Below are 21,934 nucleotides of genomic sequence, written 5' to 3'. Positions count from 1 at the left end.
AACCGTTGAGCTAAATCCCCGGCCCTTTGATGGTGTTAGGGAGAAAGTAGGTGGTGGGAGGCTATTCCCTGTGCTGATGATCCGTGTTTCTGTTAGTTCTGGGCCCTCCAGAAAATAAGGATAAATCGTTGTAACGTCTATGGAAGAATCTTGAGTTGAGGGAGAAAATGAAGTATTTGCATATTGGAAGTCTATTCACAGCATCTTCCCCAGGACAGACCTGGGAGCAGGGCTGCTCTGCTGGCATTTATCCAGCCTTAATGGATGCTCTCAGCCTCAGTCGGGCTGGAATAAACGGCCACTGCCAGAGCCACTTTACTTTAGCTCTGAGGAAACGGTGGCATTGGATGACTTTGCCTGACATTAATACTTACTACTGATATGGTTTAACCCAGGTGATTGTGTTCTGATTGATGTCTGTGAAAACTGTTGTTTTCTTCCAGTTTTAATACATTGCTGCTGAAGCAAGCGCAAATAAGTTATTTTGGAGCTGATCAAAACTTGAGCCTTCAGGCACTGATGATTTCTCATTGCTTATAAGCTGTTAATTACAGAGAATATTTTTGATACATTTTAGACTTTCTTCTATCACTTTCTGATGATAAAGGCAATATATACTTTTTTTTTTCTTCAGTATGGGGGATCAAACTCAGGATCTTGCACTTGTGAGGCAGGCACAGCACCACTGAACTAAATCCCCAGCCCTATGTATACTTATTTCTTTTTTAAAAATCTGAAAATTATAGAAAAGGATTAAGAAAATAAAAATTATCTGTAAGCCAGGTGTGGTGGCGCACACTTGTGATCCTAGCACTTGGGAGGCTGAGGCAGGATAATTGCCATGACTTTGAGGCCAGTCTTGGCTACATAGTGAGTTTGAGGCCAGCCTGAACTACATAGTGAGACCCTGTCTCAAAATAAACAAAGCCAGACCAAGTCAAACAGATCAGTCATGACAGATTCTTTCCCATGACACATTTTCTTTTACTAGTTTTTTTTTTTAATCATTTGTGCAATAACAGGCATAAGTGAAATTTTAGTTAACACTTAGGTACTGGGGAGCTCGGTTAATCCTTTATGCTGATTAAGTCTGAGTCACATTTGTTAAGTTAAGTTGCAAAAACTGCAGGGGCCACATAGGCAATGAATGAATTTAGGCCAGTTCTAGAACACTGGGGAGGGCTGAATTGAAGAAGCCACTACCATCTCCAGCCTATTATTGTGGAAATAGAGACTAATAATATTAACATATCTTTGTTTGTTTTGTACTGAAGATTAAACCCAGAGCCTTCGTGCTTAGCTATATCCCCAGCCCTTTTAAAAATTTTATTTTTAAAAATTTTAAATTTTTTTGTACCGGGGATTGAATTTAGGATCTTGCACTTGTGAGGCAGGCAGCGGTGGCACCACTGAGCTAAATCCCCAGCCCTAATTTTACATTTTGTGACAGAATCTCATTAAGTTGCCCAAGCTGGTTTCGAACTTGCTCTTCTTCTGTTTCAGCCTCCCAAAGTACTGGGCTTGCAGGCATGAGCCACTGTGCCTGGCTAGACCTTCCTAACTTTTGTTTTGTTTTGTTTTTGGTACCAGGGACCAAACTCAGTAACTTTTACTTGCAAGGCAGGTGTGGTGCCACTAAGCTAAATAGACCTTCCTAATTTTTAAGAAAGTCTGAAAAAATTGATTTCTTTTTATGTGAAATTTCCCATTTTAAAAAATACTGTGCAAGTCCAACAAAATACTTGGTCATTTTGTTACTCCTTATGTAAATAATTTTCAATCTCACAAGAGGAGCACTTTTATGAAATAAAATGTTTTAGAGAGGATTTGGATAAGGAGTTTCTGAACTTTTCACTCTGTGTAGATAATGAGAAAGTGGTTTAATGTGGTAATGACAAATCCAAATATAGGGAGTGAAACAGGCCAGGTATAGGTTTATAGGAAGTAGTGCAGGTGTTATCCAAAAGGAGTATATGTGTTCCAGCATTTATTTTTCTTTGCTAAATGCAGATCCAGTTTGCCTTCCTCTTCTAATATTTTAAGAGATGACAGAAATGGGATCTTTGTGAAATTTCTTGATTTTTTTTTTTTTTAAATAATTTTTTTCCTTGTACCAGGGATTGAACTCAGCACCTCGCAGTTGCCAGGCAGGCACTATGCTGCTGAGTTCAATCCCTGGCCCTATAAATGGTTTTGACCATCCAAAAACCACCCTTTTCCCCAAAACTGGTCAAAGGCGACATCATCTGCAACTCCTGGCCTAGATCATGGTTTCCTAAATATGTCCTACAAATCCTAACTCAGTCACAGATTAATAGGGTTTTTGTTGTTTGTTTTTGAGACAGGATCTCACTAAGTAGTTCAGGCTGTCCTTGCACTCTCTCTGATCCTCTTGCTTCATCCTCCTAAGTGTTGGGATTGTAGGCTTGTGGACCATGCCTAGCAGATTGGTAGCTGTTGGTAAGAAACAAATCATTCTTGGTCAAGTGAATTTGGGAAATGGTGGATTAAACAAAATTAGATTTCCTGACTGAAGGTTACTTTCCCTAAATATGCTAATGTGCCTTGTAAATTCCTAGAAAATGTAGCCCATCAGCACTTCCATCTCCATTTGTGTCCCCCATTCTCATTGTCTCTGAAGGAGAGGTTGTGTTCCTCCTGTGAAGCTTTGTCTCTCTCTGCTCACCAGATCCTGCTCCTACCTCTTCAGGGCCCTGCTTCACGGTTCGATCCCTGCTTTTTTCCCTCTTTTTGTTGTTTATCTGCACATGGTTTCCTCCTGTTTAAACAAAATAATTACCCTTTCTTTACATTATACACAAAAATTAACTCCAATGGATCAGAGACCTAAATGTAAGAGCTAAAACTATAAGCTTCTTAGTAAAAAATGTAGACATCTTCATGACCTTGGGTTAGGCAAAACCTAAAATACTTTACCAAAAAACAACAAAAAAAGCATAAACAATACAAGAAAAGAATGGATAAATATGACCTCATTAAATAAAAAAAAAACTTTTGTGCTATAAAGAACACCATCAGGAAAATGAAAAGACAATCCATAACCTGAAAAAATATTTGTAAAAAATGCTTAGTTACTTTTTTCATTTTTGAGACAAAATACCCAGCACTCAAAGAAAAAAAGGCTTATTTGACTCACAGTTTGTTGAGGTTTCAGTTCATAGTCAACTGGCTCTGAGGCTGAGTGGCACAGCAGAGGGACCTGTTAGAGGAGAAACAGTCCATGGTAAAGCAGGGCAGGCAGAAGGCAGCAAGCAGCAAGTGACCGACACATAACCAGTGACCCCTTTCTATCCCTCATATCTTATTCAGCCTACCCATTCTTAGGGCGGATAGCCCTCACACCCAGGGTTGGGTACCCTTAATCCTACCCTGAACTATGTAAGCCAATCAGTAATCACTCACCCTTGATCCCAGCATCATACTCCAGGTCCAGCCACCTCTGAAAAAGCCCACCTATGACCTCATGAGGCTTTGCGGGAACATCTAGACATACCATTGGCCATCAGGGATATGCAAATCAAGACCACAGTGAGATTCCACTTCACTAGAATGGCTATAATTAAAAAGACAGCTGGGCATTTAGCTCAGTGGTGCTGGGTCTGCCTCACAAGTGCAAGGTCCTGAGTTTGATCCCCAGTACCTATCCCGCAAAAAGACAGATAATAACAAGTGTTGCTCAGGATGTAGAGAAATTGGAGCTCCTATATGTCACTGATGGGAATGTTAAAGAGAGGGACCTCTTTAGAAAATAGTGGCATTTCCTCAAACAGTTGAACAGAGCTACCACATCCATATGCATTAGCTTTTTGTTGCTTTAATAAAATATCCCAAATTATCCTCGACCATTATGAAGTTAAAAAAGAGGTTTATCTAGTTTGCAGTTTTGGAGGCTGGAAGTCCAAGATTGGGTGGCCCTCTAGGTTTAGCCTGTGTTGAGAACTTCATGGCACAACAGTGCTGGTATGTGAGGGAGCAAAAGACCATGTTTCAGTACAGGAAGCCAGAAAAACTCAGGGTCAGGATGAGGGTCAGGCTTCTGTAAGAGCTCATTCTGGAACAAACTCACTCCAGGAGACCAGTATTTTTTTGAGGGTAGTGACCTACTGTCCCATGGACGTCCTGCTAGGTCCTATTTCTTAAGGATTCTGTGCCACACAGGCTGGGGTATAGTTCAACTATGTTGCCTTCTTAGCTGTATCAGGCCTTAGGTTCAACCTCTAGCACCAAAAGAAAGAAAGAAAGAAAAGATTGCACTGCCACAATGGGAAGTAAGCTTCCAACACATGAAACTTTGGGGAACAAACTTTACCCAAACCGTATGGCCCAGCAGTTCAACACCTAGGTTATATAGCCAAGAGAAATGAAAACACAAAGTGTGATTAAGAAATACAGTTAATGTTTAAATTTTGTTTTTTTGTTTTTTTGAGACAGGGTCTCACTATTTAATTGAGACTGACCTGGAACTCGCTATGTAGCCCAGGCTGGTCTCAAACTCACAGCGATCCTCCTGCCTCAGCTTCCCAAGTGCTGGGATTACAGGCGTGTGCCACCACGTCCGGCTAAATTTTTATTTAAAAAAATTTTTTTGCAGTGTCAGAGACTGAACTCAGAACCTTGAGCTTGTGAGGCAGGCACGGTGCCACTGCACTAAATCCCTGGACGCCATTGTTTATATTTTTAAAAATTTATTACAGCAAAAGAAATATTGGGCCGGGGATTTAGCTCAGTGGTGCTGATGTCTGCCTTGCAAGCTCAAAGACCTAAGTTCGATTCCCGGTATCAAAAAAATAGAAACATTGCTATTCCCCCCCCCCAAATTCTCCCCCTTACTTCAGACACACTTATTCCATTGTTCTCATCACTTCTGAAGCAGTTCTGGATGTCTACTTTCGCATCTTTAGTTGTGCAGTCATGGCTGCCCCGTGTTCTACATCGGATCAAAATGTTTAGCGTTCACTTTCATTTTGACTTTGGGGAAGAGCCAGAAGTTGCACAGTGCCAGATCTAGTGAATAAAGCAGTTGAGGTCATGCTGTAATGTTTTTATGAGCCTTCCTTTCTGTTGGGTGGCCCTGGGCAATTGCATTCGTTATATTTTTGATAACACTGTAAAGACACTTGGAAAAGAGGGCTTCCAGAACCTCTCCAAAAGTGTCAAGAACAGTGGGATAAATGTGTTTGAAGTGAGGGGGAGAATTTTGAGGGAGATTAATGGCATTGTGTCTTTTACTTTAATAATATTTTTAAAATTTAAACTTTAACTGCATAGTTTGATTACCCTTTGTATGTCTGTAGAAAACCTTATGCATGAGGGTTTATAGCAGCATCATTCATAATAGTTAAAAAGTAAAAATATTTCAGATGTCTATAAGCTAATAAATGGATAGATTAAATGTGATACAACCATATAGCGAAGTATTATTTGGCTATAAAAATGAAGTATTAATATATGCCACAGTAGGAAAGAAACTAATCACTACAGAGCATATATTGTGTGATTCTGTTTATATCAAATATCCAGAATAGGCAAATCTGTAGAGACAGAAATAGATTGATGGTTGCCTAAGGCTGGGTGGGGATGGGGAAAGTTTGAGGCTAAATGAAGGGGATAGTGGCTGCTGATCATTGTGTGGTTTCTTCTGGGGTGATAAAATGTTTAAAAATTGATTGTGGTGCATCTAAAAGCCATTAACCGTTCTCTGACAGTTATTATTCACTGTTCTTGAAATTCTTATTCCTTTAGCTTTATGACAAGTTCTATTCTTTCCCCATCTCAGACTTTTTTTTTTAGCTTTTTTTACCAGCTTTTTTTTGTACTGGGAATTGAACTTGGGACCTTGTGCTTGTAAGGCAGGTGGCGGCAGCACTGAACTAAATCACCAGCCCTTACCAGCTTGTTCTTTAACCAGCTGCTTCTTTGTTGTTATTGTTGGGTCTTGATTTCATTTATTATCCATGGCTTTGAGAACCACCCGATTGTTAATTTCAAATCCATTTCTTTGGCCAGGGTAAGTGAACTGAGAAACTTAATTCCTTTTTTTATTGGACATGTGCATCTGAACATCTCAAGTCCTTTTCTTCCCAGATCTGGCTTGCTTCCTTTTTTACCTATCTGTTCAGTCTCTTGATCCATGAGACAGAGTCATCCTAGATTTCTCTCTCACCCTCCATGTGGATGGTGTTGCACAAATGCATCTCTTCATCGTCTCTCTTATTACCATCTGCAACCCCATTCCACAGTGACACACATAGTGCCTACCATGAGGAAGAACTCAGTAAGTGCCTGGTAAATGAATGACTGAGTTGGAAGACAGAGTGGATTAGGGAGTGCCAGTTTTTCTGGATGTACAGTTTCTTAAACACCTGACTCTGGCTGGCCATCTTTGAGGTACAAGGAATATGAGTGAAGGGGTGGATGGTTGCAGGAAACAGTGGTAATGGTTGGTCACATGCATTATTATCCTGAAGGGCCGGGGCCTGGCACTGGGCACAGCTGCATAGCTCAGAATAGCTCTTCAGTGTAACAGATTGATCAGCCTAACACTGATGCCGTAAAACATTGATTTGAGCCAACACAAGAATAGTCAAATTGGGTGACAAATACATATCTGATTATAATTAGCTGGTCACAGTGATTGGCCTTGCAGATCACACTATAAAGTCTTACATTTTCATCACATGCGTCCTCATGTACATACATTAACAAAGTATTACCCAGGTGTGGTGGTGTTTGCCCGTAATCCCTGCACTCTGAGAGGCTGAGGCAGGTGGATTACAAGTTTGACCCCAGACTGAGCAATTTAGCAATTCCACGAGACTCATCTCAAAATTTAAACAAATGAACGAGTGAACAAACCAAAGGACTGGGGATGGAACTCAGTGTGAAGGCCCTGAGTTCAGTCCCCAGTACGCAAAACAAAAACAAAAAAATGAAACAAAGCAAAAGCTCACAATAAAACAAACATCTCCCTGCCATCTTTTACGTTAATGCCCTATAGTTACCACTTATACAAATTGGTTACACAAGTCCCTCCTGCTGTTTTTTGCCTGTTTTCTCAAATCTGGCCTAGCTAAGGGAGACATCTACATTAACATATTTTTTAGTCTAGTAGTCACTTGAATAAGCAGAGCTTTCTTTTGTCTGGCTAGAAACCGACTCTACATTTCTGAACCAAACTGAGTAGATTGTGATGAAAGGAGTAATAATAACAACAGCAGAAGACAAAAGCCCTCTTACATAGAATTTTGAAGTAAAGTCACATATTGAACAAAAGATATTTAAATTAACTCTGGAACAAAATAAGAGGTTTTCAAATGAAACAGGGCTTCCTGCCAAGTCCCCTCAGAGTGCCCCCAGGCCTTTTTCTCATTCACTACCATTATTTCAGTTTATATATCTAAGGATGTTTTATTTCTAGTCTCATTCTCTTCCCACCACCTAGTGGACACTTAGTTGGCACTAAGTGCTTGTTTATTGGATTGAAAGGAATCAGGCCTCAGGAGGTAAAGGATATTCTCTGAAGAAAATTTAAAAAGAACAGTTTTAGCAGTGAATAGAAATGATGAAATCTGAGTCATCTCAGGCATGGAGTAAAATTTGGAAGTGAAAATTTACTGTAAAGTTAGATTACCCTGAAAGGATTTTAAATACTGACTTGGAAACCTTGCTTGGAAATTCAGCTATAACTCAGATGTATTTGTGATTCTTTTCTCTGCACTTTTTTTTTTTGTACTGGGGATTGAACTCCGGTCCTTGCGCTTGCAAGGCAGGCCACCTAACCGCTGAGCTAAATCCTGGGCCCTCTCTGCACTTTTTAACCCTTTAATTTATAGGGCTTTTTCTTTTTCTTTTTTTTAATATTGGGGATCAAACTCAGGACCTTGCACTTGCAAAGCAGGTGTGGTGCCACTGAGCTAAATCCCCAGCATAGGGCTTTTTTTTTTTTTTTCCCTTTGAGACAGGGTCTCACTATGTAGTTGAGTCTGACCTAGAACTCACTATGTAGCCCAGGCTGGTCTCGAACTCACAGCGATTCTCCTGCCTCAGCCTCCTGAGTGCTGGGATTACAGGCATGCACCACCATGCCTGGCTAGGGCGTTTTTGTTTTCTTTTAAGAAAATTTAGATTTATTTTGAGGACAAAGAATTCAAGGCACTGACTTTAGTTGAAGCTCATAGTCATAAAATGTATATATAAAGTAAACAAGGACAAGAGCTTTGAAATTTTGTACTTATTACTATTTTATTTTATTTTATAGTGCTAGGGATTGAACGCCAGGTTCTGTGTACGCGAGGCAAGTGCTCTACCACTGAGCCACATGTCTGGCCCCTGTATTAATATTTTATTCATTGCTTTGTTATTTTTGTTTTGTTTTTTTTGGTACCAGGGATCGAATTCGGGTCCTTGTGCTTGCGAGGCAGGCAGCAGAACCACTGAGCTAAATTCCCGGCCTTCATTGCTTTGTTCTAAAAAGAATCTGAGGCAATAAATGAGAACTTAAAGTAGAAAAAATTAAAGATCTATTTCTTTTACAGAGATAAAAAGTAGTTTGGCCAACCTACAATAGATAAATAAGTAGACACCCAGAGTGATCACATAGCGGTAGAAGAAATACTTGAGTAATTAAAGGACTTATTTGGGGTTATATAGCCATTTATTAGCTAAATAAGAAACCAAGATACATTCCAACATGTATAAATATTTTCCTTAATAGACCAAGAGTTTTTTGGCAACCTGGTACTGCACAAGTTTGAGACACATTAGTTAAAATTATTACTGACCTGTTTGATTGAAAAGTTGTAGCCTCTGTGGAGAATCATATACCTCTCTATACAAAGCTGCCCTCCAGGAGTAACGTTTTCCCACAAGCCATGCAGGTTCCTGCCAGTTCACAAAGACCATTTTGTGCTCCTAATACCATTATTTATTGTTTGTCGTACCGTTTTAATTTGAAAATGTGCGGGCTGTAGAAACTTTCTCTTCCGATGGTGTGGAGAGATAGGAGGAAAGTGTGCCTCCTTAGGCATCTCCTGGTTAATGGCTTCAAAATCAGAAGCTTACGTTTGTTTTCCTAGACAGGGTTTGCCAGTTGTTCACAAGTTAGATGATGCCATTCTGGGCGGTGTATCTTTAGAAACTGGCTTTGTTGGAAGTTCTTGACTTAATCCTTGAGTGGCAGGAGATTGAATTGGCAAGATCTAGAGCAGAGGCTACAGACCCTTTGGTAAGTGGGCAGGGCAAGGTAACATAACCCTCTGTGCCCTTGCTTAGCATACAAAGAACACTTCCCAGGTACACTAGCTCACCTTTCTGGCCTCCTTACCTTGGCTGAAGCCATCCCAGCCTGTCTTTCTTGTCTAGTGACCCATGTGCTCAAACACATCTGACTGAGTGCTTGCTCTGCTCTTCTTCATAGTCAAACTGCCCGATCCCTTTCTCCACCTGGCAGCTGTTGTCATTCCAGGCTTAGCTCCTTTCTTTTGTGAAAAGACCATATAGCAAAGGCATAAAAGAAGATTGATGATAGTACTTATGAGGAATGAATTAGGAGAAAGGAGAGTCTGGAGACAAGAAGATCAGTTCTAGACAAGGATGGTCCCATGGTCCGAGATGTCTAATATGATAGCCACACGTGCTAAGTAAAATTAAAATTTGGTTCATCATTTGCACTAGTCACATTTCAGTGCTCAGTAGCCACTGATTAATTAGAATATTTCTGCCATAACAGAAAGTTCTAATGGACAGCACTGCCCAAAATCGGTTCCCTAAGTAAAAAATAGCATTCTTCTGCCTAGTCGTGTTTTATGAGTTACACTTTAAGAACTGGGCCATTCATTGTACGTCAGCTAATTCTAGGCTTAGTGCTGTGAATCAGAGTAATTGTGGACACTATCACTGTAAGTATTAATATAGCTTAGAGTAACCAAATCAAATTTAGTGTCCATCACTTAAATACTTAAAAAGAGCTTCTAAATAACTAGCTCTTGAATGTACTTTCATTATCCATTTCTCTTTCCCCACCCTCTCCTTGCAAAAGAGGCACAAAATAATTAAATATAATTCATGAAAAAAAAAAGGCCTAACCTCTACTGGGGTTGGAATATTCCCTATTTGCACAGATTATAATTGTTTTGCCTGGCATGGTCACGACTGTCTTATCTTTGGACCAGAAATCTTTGCCATACAGTGTATCAGCCTTCCACCATTGGCCCTTGAAGACATTTCATTGAACTGACCAGAAGTCATCTTTAAGTTCTCTTTACCACAGCCTCCTCCTTACCCCCCACTCTACTCAATCCAAGAGCAAGTCATAATAATAGTCCTACCCCAGAAGATAACACAGTTGTGCTGTTTTCTTCACTTCCACATTCACAGTCACTTGTCTCTCCACTGGACGACTGCAATATCTCTAGCTGGTCATGGTTCCCCCTCTCCTCTAAGATAATTTCTCCACAAAATAGGCAAAATGATCTTCTAAAAAAAGACATCATATTGGGCCGTGGATTTAGCTCAGTGGTTCCACTGCCTGCTTTGCAAGCGCAAGGTCCCAAAATAAAACAAATTCTGACAAAGTATCAAGAAAAAGTCCCCAAGAAGTCAGGGATTTAGCTCAGTGATTCCGCCACTTATCTTACAAGCACAAGGTCCTGAGTTCCATCTTTGGTACCCCAAAAACTATCATATCATACAGATCTCTTGTTTAGGACTCCTGTTTTCTCTTTGTCTAGAATGTATTTCAAACACTGCAACCTTGCCTTCTTACCTGACCTTGTCACCACCTGTGCTTCTCTCCCTGCACTTTAGCCACTCTGGCTCCTTTAGGTTCCTTAGGCACATCTTATCTTTTCTGCCTTAGGGACTCTTTTTTTGTACCAGGGATCGAACTCAGAACCTTGTGTTTGGAAGACAAGTGGCAGAACCACTGAGCTAAATCCCTGGCTTTTTAGGGACTTTTTCTTGCTACTTTATTAGAATTTGTTTTGTTTTATTTTGTTTTTGAAACAAGATCTAAGTAGTCCAGGCTGGCCTTGAACTTGTAATCCTCCTGCCTCAGCCTCCCCAGTGCTGGGATTATGAGTAGGCACCACCACACCCAGCTTTCTGAGTTGTTCTTTCCCAGTTCTCATGTCAGTGATTTCTCTTCAGCATCAAAGCCTCAGGTCTGAGGTTATTTCTTTAGGAAAGACTGCTTTTTCCACTCTCTAAAATAGGCTTTCCACCCCATACTCTATAGCACCACTCTATTTGACTATATACTCTAAAATACAAGTTTCAGGAAGGCAGGACTATAACAGTGCCTGGCACATGTAGTTGGGTTCAACGAATGTTTCATAACTGAATACCTACTTTCTATGAAAGATCTGAGAACTTGCCCCTCTTCCTCCCTCCTTGGTCTGTCTTCTCACTGATCCCCAGTATACAGAAAAGACTCCATGTAGCTTAAATGTGAAAATCCTTCAGTGCCCTTTATACTTAGTATGAACCAGTGACTTTGTGGCTGAACTGCATCTTCTACTTGGTGAAATCATGCCCACGGCTTTTTGAATGGTTAGTTTCAGCTGGAAAATATAGTGAACAATACATCTGGAAATATTCTGTCATGTTTGATCTGAGCAACTGTAGAGAACCAGCTGCTGATTTGAAAGGCTTTTGTTACGATACAGACAGACTATTGTGCACAGAAGCAGTGGCTGTTACACTGTAGTATGGGTGTTGCTTTTTCTGAGCTATTAACTTGAGAGAAAAAAACTTGTATTCACTAATTTATGCTTCACTTGTATTCCCTAAGAATAGTTTATTGTGTTCTTTTATTCAGCTGATTTACTGTTCATTTCAGAGTTTTTCTTACTCAGTTTTTTTTCTCTTTTAGACTCAAAATCCAAATGGCCAGATAGGATTGAGATACTTCCCACTCTGGGTTTAAAATATTTTACAGGTTTATGCATTACAATGTGGTTTAAATTTACAATTTAGCATTCCTAGGTAACTTCATATTGATACAGTGAATGAATTTCATCACTCACTATATTAATGTTTACTTGTAATGGAATACTTTATAATCATAGTATCATGAAAGAGAAATTAAAAATAGAAAGGGCCCAAGAGATGGAAGGAGTAGGGAGGGGGAGAGGAAGGGGATAAAAAACAAATATGTCATGGCCATGTACCGCCTCCCCATGAGGAATGTAATCATTACATACCGAAAGAAAGTACTAATAAATAAAACTTTAAATAAGAAAGGGAAATTGACCTCCAAGACCTGCATAGAAATAATTTTGAAGACTGTAAGGATATGTATAATTTGTGGCGTAATACACATGCGTATAATGTAATCTAGTTAGGGTGAATATTCTGGTGCTTAAAAATATTTTTGTAGTTCTGGGAGTGATAATTAAAATTTTTTTTGACCATTAGTATTTTGAACATTTATATAAAATGATAATACTAAAAATTTAAGTAGGAATAATTATACCTAAATAATTTAGTTACCTTTTAATCTTATTTATTTATTTATTGTTTTGTTTTGGTACCAGGGATTGAACTTGGGTCTTTGCGCTTGCAAGGCAGGCCACCTAACCACTGAGCTAAATCCCTGGCCCTAATCTTATTTTTTAAATTACAAAAATTATGGTTTCATATTTCAGAAAGGAAATAGGTAGTGCGGATCTACATTCACTCAACATTTCATAAGCATTAATGCAACCACTTCATATTTGTTTTTATTCTTTCATTATTTTTGCTATCTACATAGGGACTTTGTATTTGTTTGTTTGTTTGTTCATTTATGGTACTGGGACTTGAACTCAGGTTGTGCTTATGGGGCAGGCAGCAGCACCACTGAGCTAATCCCTGGCCCCTAGGAATTTTGTTTCTTTTTTTGGTACTGGGGATCGAACTCCGGCCCTTCCGCTTGTAAGGCAGGTGGTGGAACCACTGAGCCAAATCCCTGGCCTTGGAATTTTGTTTGTTATAATAGTGTAGTTTTTCTTTATATTCTTTCTTTTAAATGAGATATAGTGTGAAGGACTTTATAATAGTGCTGACACTTTATAACCCATTTTAATGGCTCCTCTAGTACTCAATCTAAAGATGTATCTTCATTTACTTAACTGTTCCCTCTGTTGACTTAGCTATTGTAATTACTTATAGTTGTTATAACTAACAAAATGGTGAATATTTTAATCAATATTGTTATTACCACATTTGGTATTGTTGTATGTTGGGTATAGAGAAGTAGAATTCCTACGTACATGGTTTTTTCGTTGTTGTTACTTTTTTTTTGGTACTGGGGTTTGAACTCAGGACCTTGCGCTTGCAAGGCAGGCACAGTGCCACTGAGCTGAATCCCTGGACCCCAGGTACATGTTTTATATTTTCTAAAACACGCTAGCAAATGATTTCCCACAGTTTATATTGGCACCCACAGGGTGTAAAACTACTCTATTGTTGAATTCAGCATTAGGTGTTATTTCCTTTTAAGTTGCTCTATGATTAGGGGAAAACATTTTTTAAAATTTCACTTTTATATTACCTGGTGAAGTTGCATATTTGGTTTCTAGTATCATAGTTATTATTGCTTTGAATATTTTTCCCAGTTTCAAATAACTTTTTTTTGCATAGATATTTTAGACTAATTTTAATTTATGCACTTTATGTAACCTTGTAGAGATAGTGTAGGTTTTGTCAGTTAAATGTGTATTCCTTGTGTAAATCTATAATCTGTAAATCTATATTCTTGATGAATTTCTCTTTTCCCTTCATCCTCAAGGATGCCTTCAAATGAGTCTCCCAACAACATTATGCACACGTACCCCACATTGTTACCCGCATATATTGTGGAAGTACCCTGAATAGTTGTCTGAGAACTTATATTTCAGTTATGAATCCTCTTCCCCCGTAGGTTGGAAAAGAGACTGTTCAAACCACTGAAGATCAGATTTTGAAGAGAGATATGCCACCAGCATTCATTAAGTGAGTAACTGAAATATCCTGTTGCTAAACAGAATCCTCTCGTTGAAAAAACTGATTCCAGGAGCAGTTTTTTTTAACAGAAAATTTATGTTTACAATTGAAGTGACAAGTTTTTGTGTTTCATTACTTATTTGTGCAAATTGTTATAAACCCCTAAATGAAGACATCTAATCACAGTTTTCGATGAGGGTATGGGACAAGCACCCGGAGCCCTCATGTGTCACTATTGGGGATTTAAATTGGTACGGACAGTTTGGGAAACATTGTGCCTTTAGTAAAACAAGATAAACAGTTTCACTCCTATATATGTTTTTTAGAGTTACACATGCACATATATACTGGAATCCAAATACAAAAATGTTTATTTCATTGTTGTTCACGGTGACCCCACTGGCCTATCTATAGTAGAATGGATTAAAATAATTATAAGGTAGCCATAAATAGGAATTTTAGTAAGTAATAAATAGGAATGAGGCTGGGTATGGTGGCATATACCTGTAATCCCAGTACTTGGGACAATCCCATGAGTTGGAGTCCAGCTTGAACTGCGTAGCAAAACCCTGTCTCAAAAAACAACAACAACAAAAAGGAATGAGAAATTTTCACTTTAAAATGATTAATTCTATGTTATATGAGTTTTGCTTCAGTTAAAAGAAAAGGAATGTAGGAATCTCAAAAATAATTAAGGCGGGGCTGGGGATTTAGCTCATTGGTGTTGCCACCTGCCTTGCAAATGAAAGGATCTGAGTTCAATCCCCGATACGAAAAAAGAAAAAAAAAAGAAAATAATTAAGGCAGGCCAGGTGTGGTGGTGCACAGCTGTAATCCCAGCACTTGGGAGGCTGAGGCAGGAGATTGCTGTGAGTTCTAACTACATAGGCCTGAACTACATAGTGCCACCCTGTCTCAAAAAAACAGAAAAATAACATCAAACAAAAATATATTTGTGTTGTTTAGGGGATGCCTATTTATATGATAAAAAGATAAAAATTATTAAGGAAATAATGGTCACCAAAGTAGTTTATACTCAGGGAGAATCACTCTAGGGTTTTAAAATGGTAATAATGTTCTGTTTCTTGACTCAAGTGATAAGTTACATGGGTGGTTGTTTCATTTATTTGTTTTGGTACCGGGGATCAAACTCGTGACCTTGCATTTGTGAGGCCAGCAGTGGCACCACTGAGCTAAATCCCCAGCCCTACTATATATTGTTTTATGTAATTTTTCTCTATGTATATGTCACAGTTTAAAATAAAGCTAGAGCCCTCACGATCTGATCACCTTCCAAACACCATCAGTTGCCAAGTACATGGCCTTTGGTGGCCATTTTGGATCCAAACCATAACATCTTACATTAAAAACATAGTTCTAGTGTGTACCAGGTTGTCCTTGACCTCCTGGAAAGTACAGAATTTGATGAGGCAGTGAACAAGACTGTAATCTCAGGTAGACCAGATAACCTTACAACTCTGACATTCTAGTCTATGAATATTATTTTATTGGTAAATGGATTTTGTCAGGAAACTCATTTCTGCTCATTCCCAGAGACAGACCCTTGAAATATGCTATACAGTCTCATAGATTTCCTTGGGGTTTAGAAAAAATTGAAGAGGCGTAAACCCTAGTTGTGATAAAAACTTTAAAGCAAAGCTTCATTGATCATTCCTGGTAGTAACTAGGGTGCCAACTCCTTATTCTGTAATTGGTGATTTGTGTTTTTGTTGTTGTTTAATGCAATAGTTGGTTTAGGTAAGGATAATCAACAGAAGAAACCATTCAGAAGTTTTAAGGATTATTGCACCATAGCACAAAAACCTTGGTCTTCATGGGGAATCAGAGGAAAACAGTGTGTTATGACCAGGTGAAAAATTTGCTAAGCAGTTTACTCAAAGTATATATAATTTAATCTAAGTGTGGTGGCACATGCTGGTAATCCCAGCATTCTAGGAAGCTGAGGCAAGAAGATACTAAGTTGAAGCACAGCCTGGCCAATTTAGTGACTAAGCAACACCCTGTTTCAGTAAAGGGGTGCTGCTGAGGTACAGGTCAGTATGAAGTCCCTGGGCTCAATCCCCAGTACTGCCCCTCAGTATACATATACATATTTATACATACATACTCATATACATATACTTAATATGCTGCCCTCTGAAATGTAACTTGAAAATAGCCCAGTGTATATGCAGCAGTATGGCTGTCAAGCAAATTTGGGTTCAAATAAATATTGTACAATTTAAAACATGGTTTTCTATGTTTTTCTTGCTTTACTTTAGAATTCAAATGAAGCAGAAAACAGCAGATGCCTTTTTGGAGGGTGGTGGGGAGAAACAGATGGAAGCCATTAATGACATCCTTGGAACTTTTGAGCAGGACATTCTTCTGGGCTGTTTGTTTGATGTTTAGAAGTTTCCAGGGCATGACTAACCTATACGCCTCTGTAGTCTGCTTTTACAAGGATTTCTAAATAGTGACTGCTTAGGCAGCGCTAGTGAAGAAAATAAATTTTAAAAATGTATTGTTAGATCACTCTTCAAGAATGCTTAGATAGTGGGGCTGGAGGATGTAGAAGATTCTTGGCCTGTAGATTGATTTATACCTAAGCCATCTGACATATATTTAAAGGTTTTTTTATTTTAAAGGGAAGAATATGACATTTTTAGAATTTTAAATACAGTTAAATCAAATAATAGACTGTAATTGGCAGTTAAGGCGTGTTGAAAATGGATTCCATACCAGTTAAAAATGACACACAGGTTGAACATCCCTAACTTGAAATTCCAAAATCACAAACAAAACAAAGCAAAATCCAAACTGCAAAACCTGAAAAACTTCAAAATCTAAAACCTTTCTGATTCAAACCATTTTGGATAAGGGACATTTAACCTATATTTGAACACTCAGTTGAAGGACTTCCAGTGCTCAGAATATTCTTTATTATAAAAGAAGTGCTTGAAAATAGAACAGATTTTCATTGTCACCAGAAGACTTTCTCCTGGGTAGAGCAAAAAAAAAAAATAAATAAAATAAAGCTCTTTGACTGCATTGGTAGATAAAGTTAACAGTTTACTAAATTTACCCAAGATTACGATAGTAACTACACTGTTGCACAAGAGGTATACATTTGCAAGATGGTTGCCATGGAAATTACCCTGATCCTGAAGTTCAGGCAGGAGTGCAACTGCCATGTTGGCCTGTTAAAGTATTAGTCTCATCCCATACGAAGTCATTTGTGCCTTAAGAGTTTTTCAGGAGAGTCACTTGTTGCACTCTCTTTATTTTGTATCATCTTTGTCATTATCATAGTCATCATCCAGCTGCAGCAGTAACTGATAATTATGTGTAATTGATTAATGGTATAGACACACTCATTTGCCTAGCATGCTGAATGCTATATAGAACAGCATTTTTTATCAGTATATAATTTGTGAGATGTATTACAAGTGATTTATTAATAGTAATAAAATGCCTAAGTTTACTAATACTTTACTTTAAAAACTAGCTCAAGCATACAAAAAGTCACATATATAATAGTAATACTTATTCCTGTGTTTTAAAATCTTTCATTGAAATATAATATATTCTCCTGCATTAATTATGCTTTCCTTAGTGAAGAGAAATAAGTGGATTTATAGCTCTTATGGCTGGGAATGTGTATAATTCCAGGTACACACAGTGGTATGCCGGGGCATGTTATGTGTATATTTTATTTTTCTGTGTATCATGAAGAAACAAGAGTGCAAATTAATGCTACAGAGAAATGCTAATTTTTTTGAGACATGATCTTGCTAGTTTAGGCTGGGCTTGATCTCACAATGATCCTGATCCTGTGCCTCAGCCTCAGGCATGTGCCACCATGCTTGGCTTGAGAAAAAATTTTTAAAAGGAAATATTTTAAGAATTTTGCAATGTACTGTAGACTGACTTTATGGTAGAAATAGGAGTGCAGAGAAAGAGAGCTATCACTCTCAGTAGAATTGGTAGAAAGAGGCTTCAGGTAGGAAGTAGGACCTGGGAGAGTGGAGAGTCTCTGGGCCCTGAGGCTGAGGAACTGAGCCCAGGGAGGTAGGTGGGGTCAAGTGATTATGGTTCCCGAAAGCTTGGCAGAGCAGTTTGGAACTGGGCAGCAGGGTGAAAGACAACATGGAGCAGTTTTCTGGGAAGACTCAGAGCCAAACACAGAATGAGTCAAAGGTGCTATTGGGTAGTGCTAGGAGGGTACGTTGTATATCAGATCAACCAGATTCATTTCCTGTCAACGTGGCTTTGCCTCAAATTGAATCCTTGTAGACGAGAAATGTTAATGGCAAATTATTTTATCTGCCTTAGAAAAATTGCCTTTATCGTATTCAGTGGAATTTCGTTCTTATTTCTGCAACAGAGCACCAGTGAATGTGAAAGGCAGTTCTTGGACCCCACCCAAGAATGCTCTGTCTGAATTCATCACAAGGCAGAGCTTCTGAGGAGGTCTCATGGTAGGGTCTAGTGCACAGTCTGCTGGCAGGCAGGTGACAGTTGTGTTTAGAACTGTAAAGTGTCATGCTTTGCCTCAGCCCTGCTCTGAACAGTCTGAAATCATCGTCACTTGGATTGAGTTACCATCTTGGATTGGTTTTGAAACATATTGCAATGTCTAGGCCTTTGGAATAAAAATGAGTTCCAAAAATCTATGTGAAAGGGTGCACTATTGCTACATGACTGCCATTAATCATGTGCCCTGGGGAATTACCCTGTTTTTAACCCTTAAACTTTATCACTTAAGCACAATTTTGATCTATATACTTTTATGTTTTTACCATAGTTCATCTTCATGTTCAAAGAAGATATTTCTGAAGGATTCATACATGCTGATGCAGTTAGATCTCTTTGACCTGAAGTAATAGTATCACATTTTTAGTTCACCATCATTTATATTTAGCTTTAACTTTTTCTTTGCTTTTGATCTTGAGCACTCAAGCTAATTTGTGATGTAACTTGTATTTTTACACACAGTTGTGGGTGAACTGCCCAGAAAATCTTTTTTGTTGTTGTTAGAATTAATTTTTTGCCCCTATCACTCAATGCCCTCTGCCTGTCAGAGTCCAGTGTATGCTTTTGATGATTCGTTTGTTTTGTTTTTTTTTAACTTGAGGTTTTCTGTGATCCTTTCCATGGGTATCGTAAGAGACCTGACCAAGTCTCTGAGATAATCACTCACATCTGCCAGGTGTCTTCCTACATTTCTAACTGAGAGTAACGCCTCAAACTTAAAAACAGTTCACCTTTGGACTCACCACGTGAGACGTGGCTGCTGCTGCTACTTTGTGCAGACTTTCTTTGTGAAATTTGGAGTCTTCTCTCTCAGTAATGGACTAAATCAGTGTGTTCATTTGCAGAGGAATTCTAAACAGTTGGGCAGGGATTAAGTCTTTATTTTTAAAATTTTTTTCTTCATTGAGTTTATTGGTGCATTTTAGGTATACAGTACAGTCACATTCATTATTAGGATCTTGAAGTCCTTGTTTAATTTGTGTACTCTTCCTGCTTGGGAAATTAACAGATACCATGTGATGCTTATGTTTTCACTATCCATAGAGTAATCAGAATCACAGGATTGCAAAGAACTCAAGTGGCAAGGAAACTCACACATATAGAATATCTATTATTGAGCAAGGGGACTCATATTTGTAGACTTATTTAACAAGGTACAATATTTTCAGTAAGGCATGGTGACGCATGCCTGTAATCCCAGCACTTGGGAGGCTGAGGCAGGAGGATCGCTATGAGTTCGAGACCAGCCTGGGCTACACAGTGAGTTCCAGGTCAGTCTTAACTACCTAGTGAGACCCTGTCTCAAAAAAACCAAAAAAAAAACCAAAAAAAAAACGGTTCAATATTTTCATTTCTCATGTAATTTTGAGAACACTAATTTTTTGTTTGTTTGTTTGTTTTGTTTTTTTGAGACAGGGTTTCACTATGTAGTGAGACTGACCTGGAACTCATGTAGCCCAGGCTGGTCTTTCTTGTTCTTTCTTTAGTAGAAACAATTTATTTCTTAAATATTTTCAGTGGTTATTTAATCTACCTTATTTTGCAGAGGAGGCACCTGGGACCCAGAGAACCTCAGTAACTTGTTGAAAGTTATCCAGTGTGTAAATGGCAGAGGTGGGATTCTAACCCAGAACACTCTGACTTCAGTCTTACGCTTATTCTAGTATACTAAGACACTGTTTCCTTTATAAGAACCATTTATAATTGAGTAATTGTGAGGCTTAAATGAGCAAAATTATACATACATAAAAGTCACTGAAACAAGGGGAAGAGGGGGTCTTTGTTAATGATTAACTTCCTTCCATAGTCCTCTCCCCATTTTTCCTCATTTGTTTTCTTCAAGTAAACGCAATTACTTTTAAAGCTTTTCTTACAGATTTTTTTCCCCCTAATCTATACATCTTCTGGGGCTGGGGATTTAGCTCAGTGGTTCCGGGGCCTGACTCGCAAGTGCAAGGACCCGAGTTCGATCCCTGGTACCAAAAAAACAAAAAAAATCTTCTGCCTGCAGTAAGAGGTTGTTGTTGTTGTAGAACCCAGGGCCTCACTTTTGCTAGGCAAGTATTCTACTTCTGAACTACACCCTCAGCCTTAATTATTTAACATTTTCTCTGTGTCCATCAAGGTGACCACACAGTTTTTAATCCCTCTATTCTGTCAAGGTAGTCTGTAGTCTGCTACATGAATATAGATTTTCTGATAATGAACCATCCTTGCATCTTTAGGGTAAACCCTGTTTGGTTGTGATTAAAACAAAATCACAGTGCTGAATTCAAGTAGCTAATATTTTAAAAGGATTTTGTTTCTTTGTTCATGAGGGACCTTGATATATAATTCCTTTTTCTTGTTCTGTTCTTGTCCAGTTGTGCTGTCAAGGTTGTTTTAAGCTTCATAACATATTTTCCTGTCTTTGAGACAGTTTATATAAGATAAAGCTCCTGAAAGATTGGCAATACAGTACTTGTATCTGAAAGTCTCTGACTCCATGTTTTTTGGAGGAAGAGATTTGCTTATTCATTGGGTTTCTTTTTACTATTTCAAGTTTTCAATTCATGGCAAGTCAGTTTTAATAATATGACACTTTTCTAGGAATGATTCATTTCATCTGAATTTCCACATTTATTAATGTAAAATTAATAAGGTTCTATTTTTTTTTATTGAGGTTATTGGTACAATCTAGGTATACAATACAATTACATTCATCATTGGGATTCTGTACCTTTACATAATAGGTCTTGATTCTCATTTTTCCCCTTGTCCCTGCCCTCCCTTCACCCCCTCCTCCCCTCCCCATTTACAAACACTTTATTTCCATTTTTTCAGTTTCTCATATTTTTTTCCTCTCCCTTATTACCTTTCCCCCACCCTTCCCACTTTCCCTACACCTGTAGTCCTTTACCTTACTATTTCACATTATTAATTATCTCATTAGAATCCTGTGTACTATTGTAGTTTTTCACACCAAAGAAACTATTCGGTATTTCAGTTAAAGAAATCTGTGTATGAACATTAAAAATAGGGAACCCTAAAATAAAACTAAAGAGGAAAGTAAAAGAGAAAAGGCAATGATGTAACATCAAAATAATCCTTAATTCTGGAGATGAAAATAGTCCCTGAACATATTTAAATTGCTTCTCCCTCTTACAGTCTTATCTTATTCTTTTCTTCATTATTTAGAGAATACTTTATTAGTTTCTGTAAGCAAACCCACGTATATATGACCTTACATATTTAGTACGATGTGTTACCCCTGTACACATGGAAAAAAAAATAAAATAAAAATAAATTAATATTTCTAGACCAATATGGTTGTCCACTTCTGTACAGTGCCAAGTCAACACAGTAAATTGGATGACTTTTTCCAAAGTTGGCAGCACCGTTAAAGTTTCCCAGAATTCAATTTATATATATATAT

At 38.3% G+C, this 21,934-nt stretch overlaps 1 protein-coding gene across 1 annotated transcript in view; it reads left to right on the top strand.

The window, feature by feature from the left end:
- Window positions 1-21,934, top strand: part of Vcl (vinculin) — a 107,111-nt gene that overhangs the window by 23,286 nt on the left and 61,891 nt on the right. Inside the window, exon 3 of the mRNA XM_033766330.1 lies at window positions 13,922-13,992. Within this exon, the coding sequence (XP_033622221.1) occupies window positions 13,922-13,992 (71 nt within the window). The remainder of the gene's footprint in view (window positions 1-13,921; window positions 13,993-21,934) is intronic.

Source organism: Fukomys damarensis, unplaced genomic scaffold (assembly GCF_012274545.1).
Source record: "Fukomys damarensis isolate Sample0158 unplaced genomic scaffold, DMR_v1.0_HiC HiC_scaffold_20, whole genome shotgun sequence".
In the NCBI taxonomy this organism is placed as follows: Eukaryota; Metazoa; Chordata; class Mammalia; order Rodentia; family Bathyergidae; genus Fukomys; species Fukomys damarensis.
This window is presented reverse-complemented; position numbering and strand designations above follow the sequence as displayed.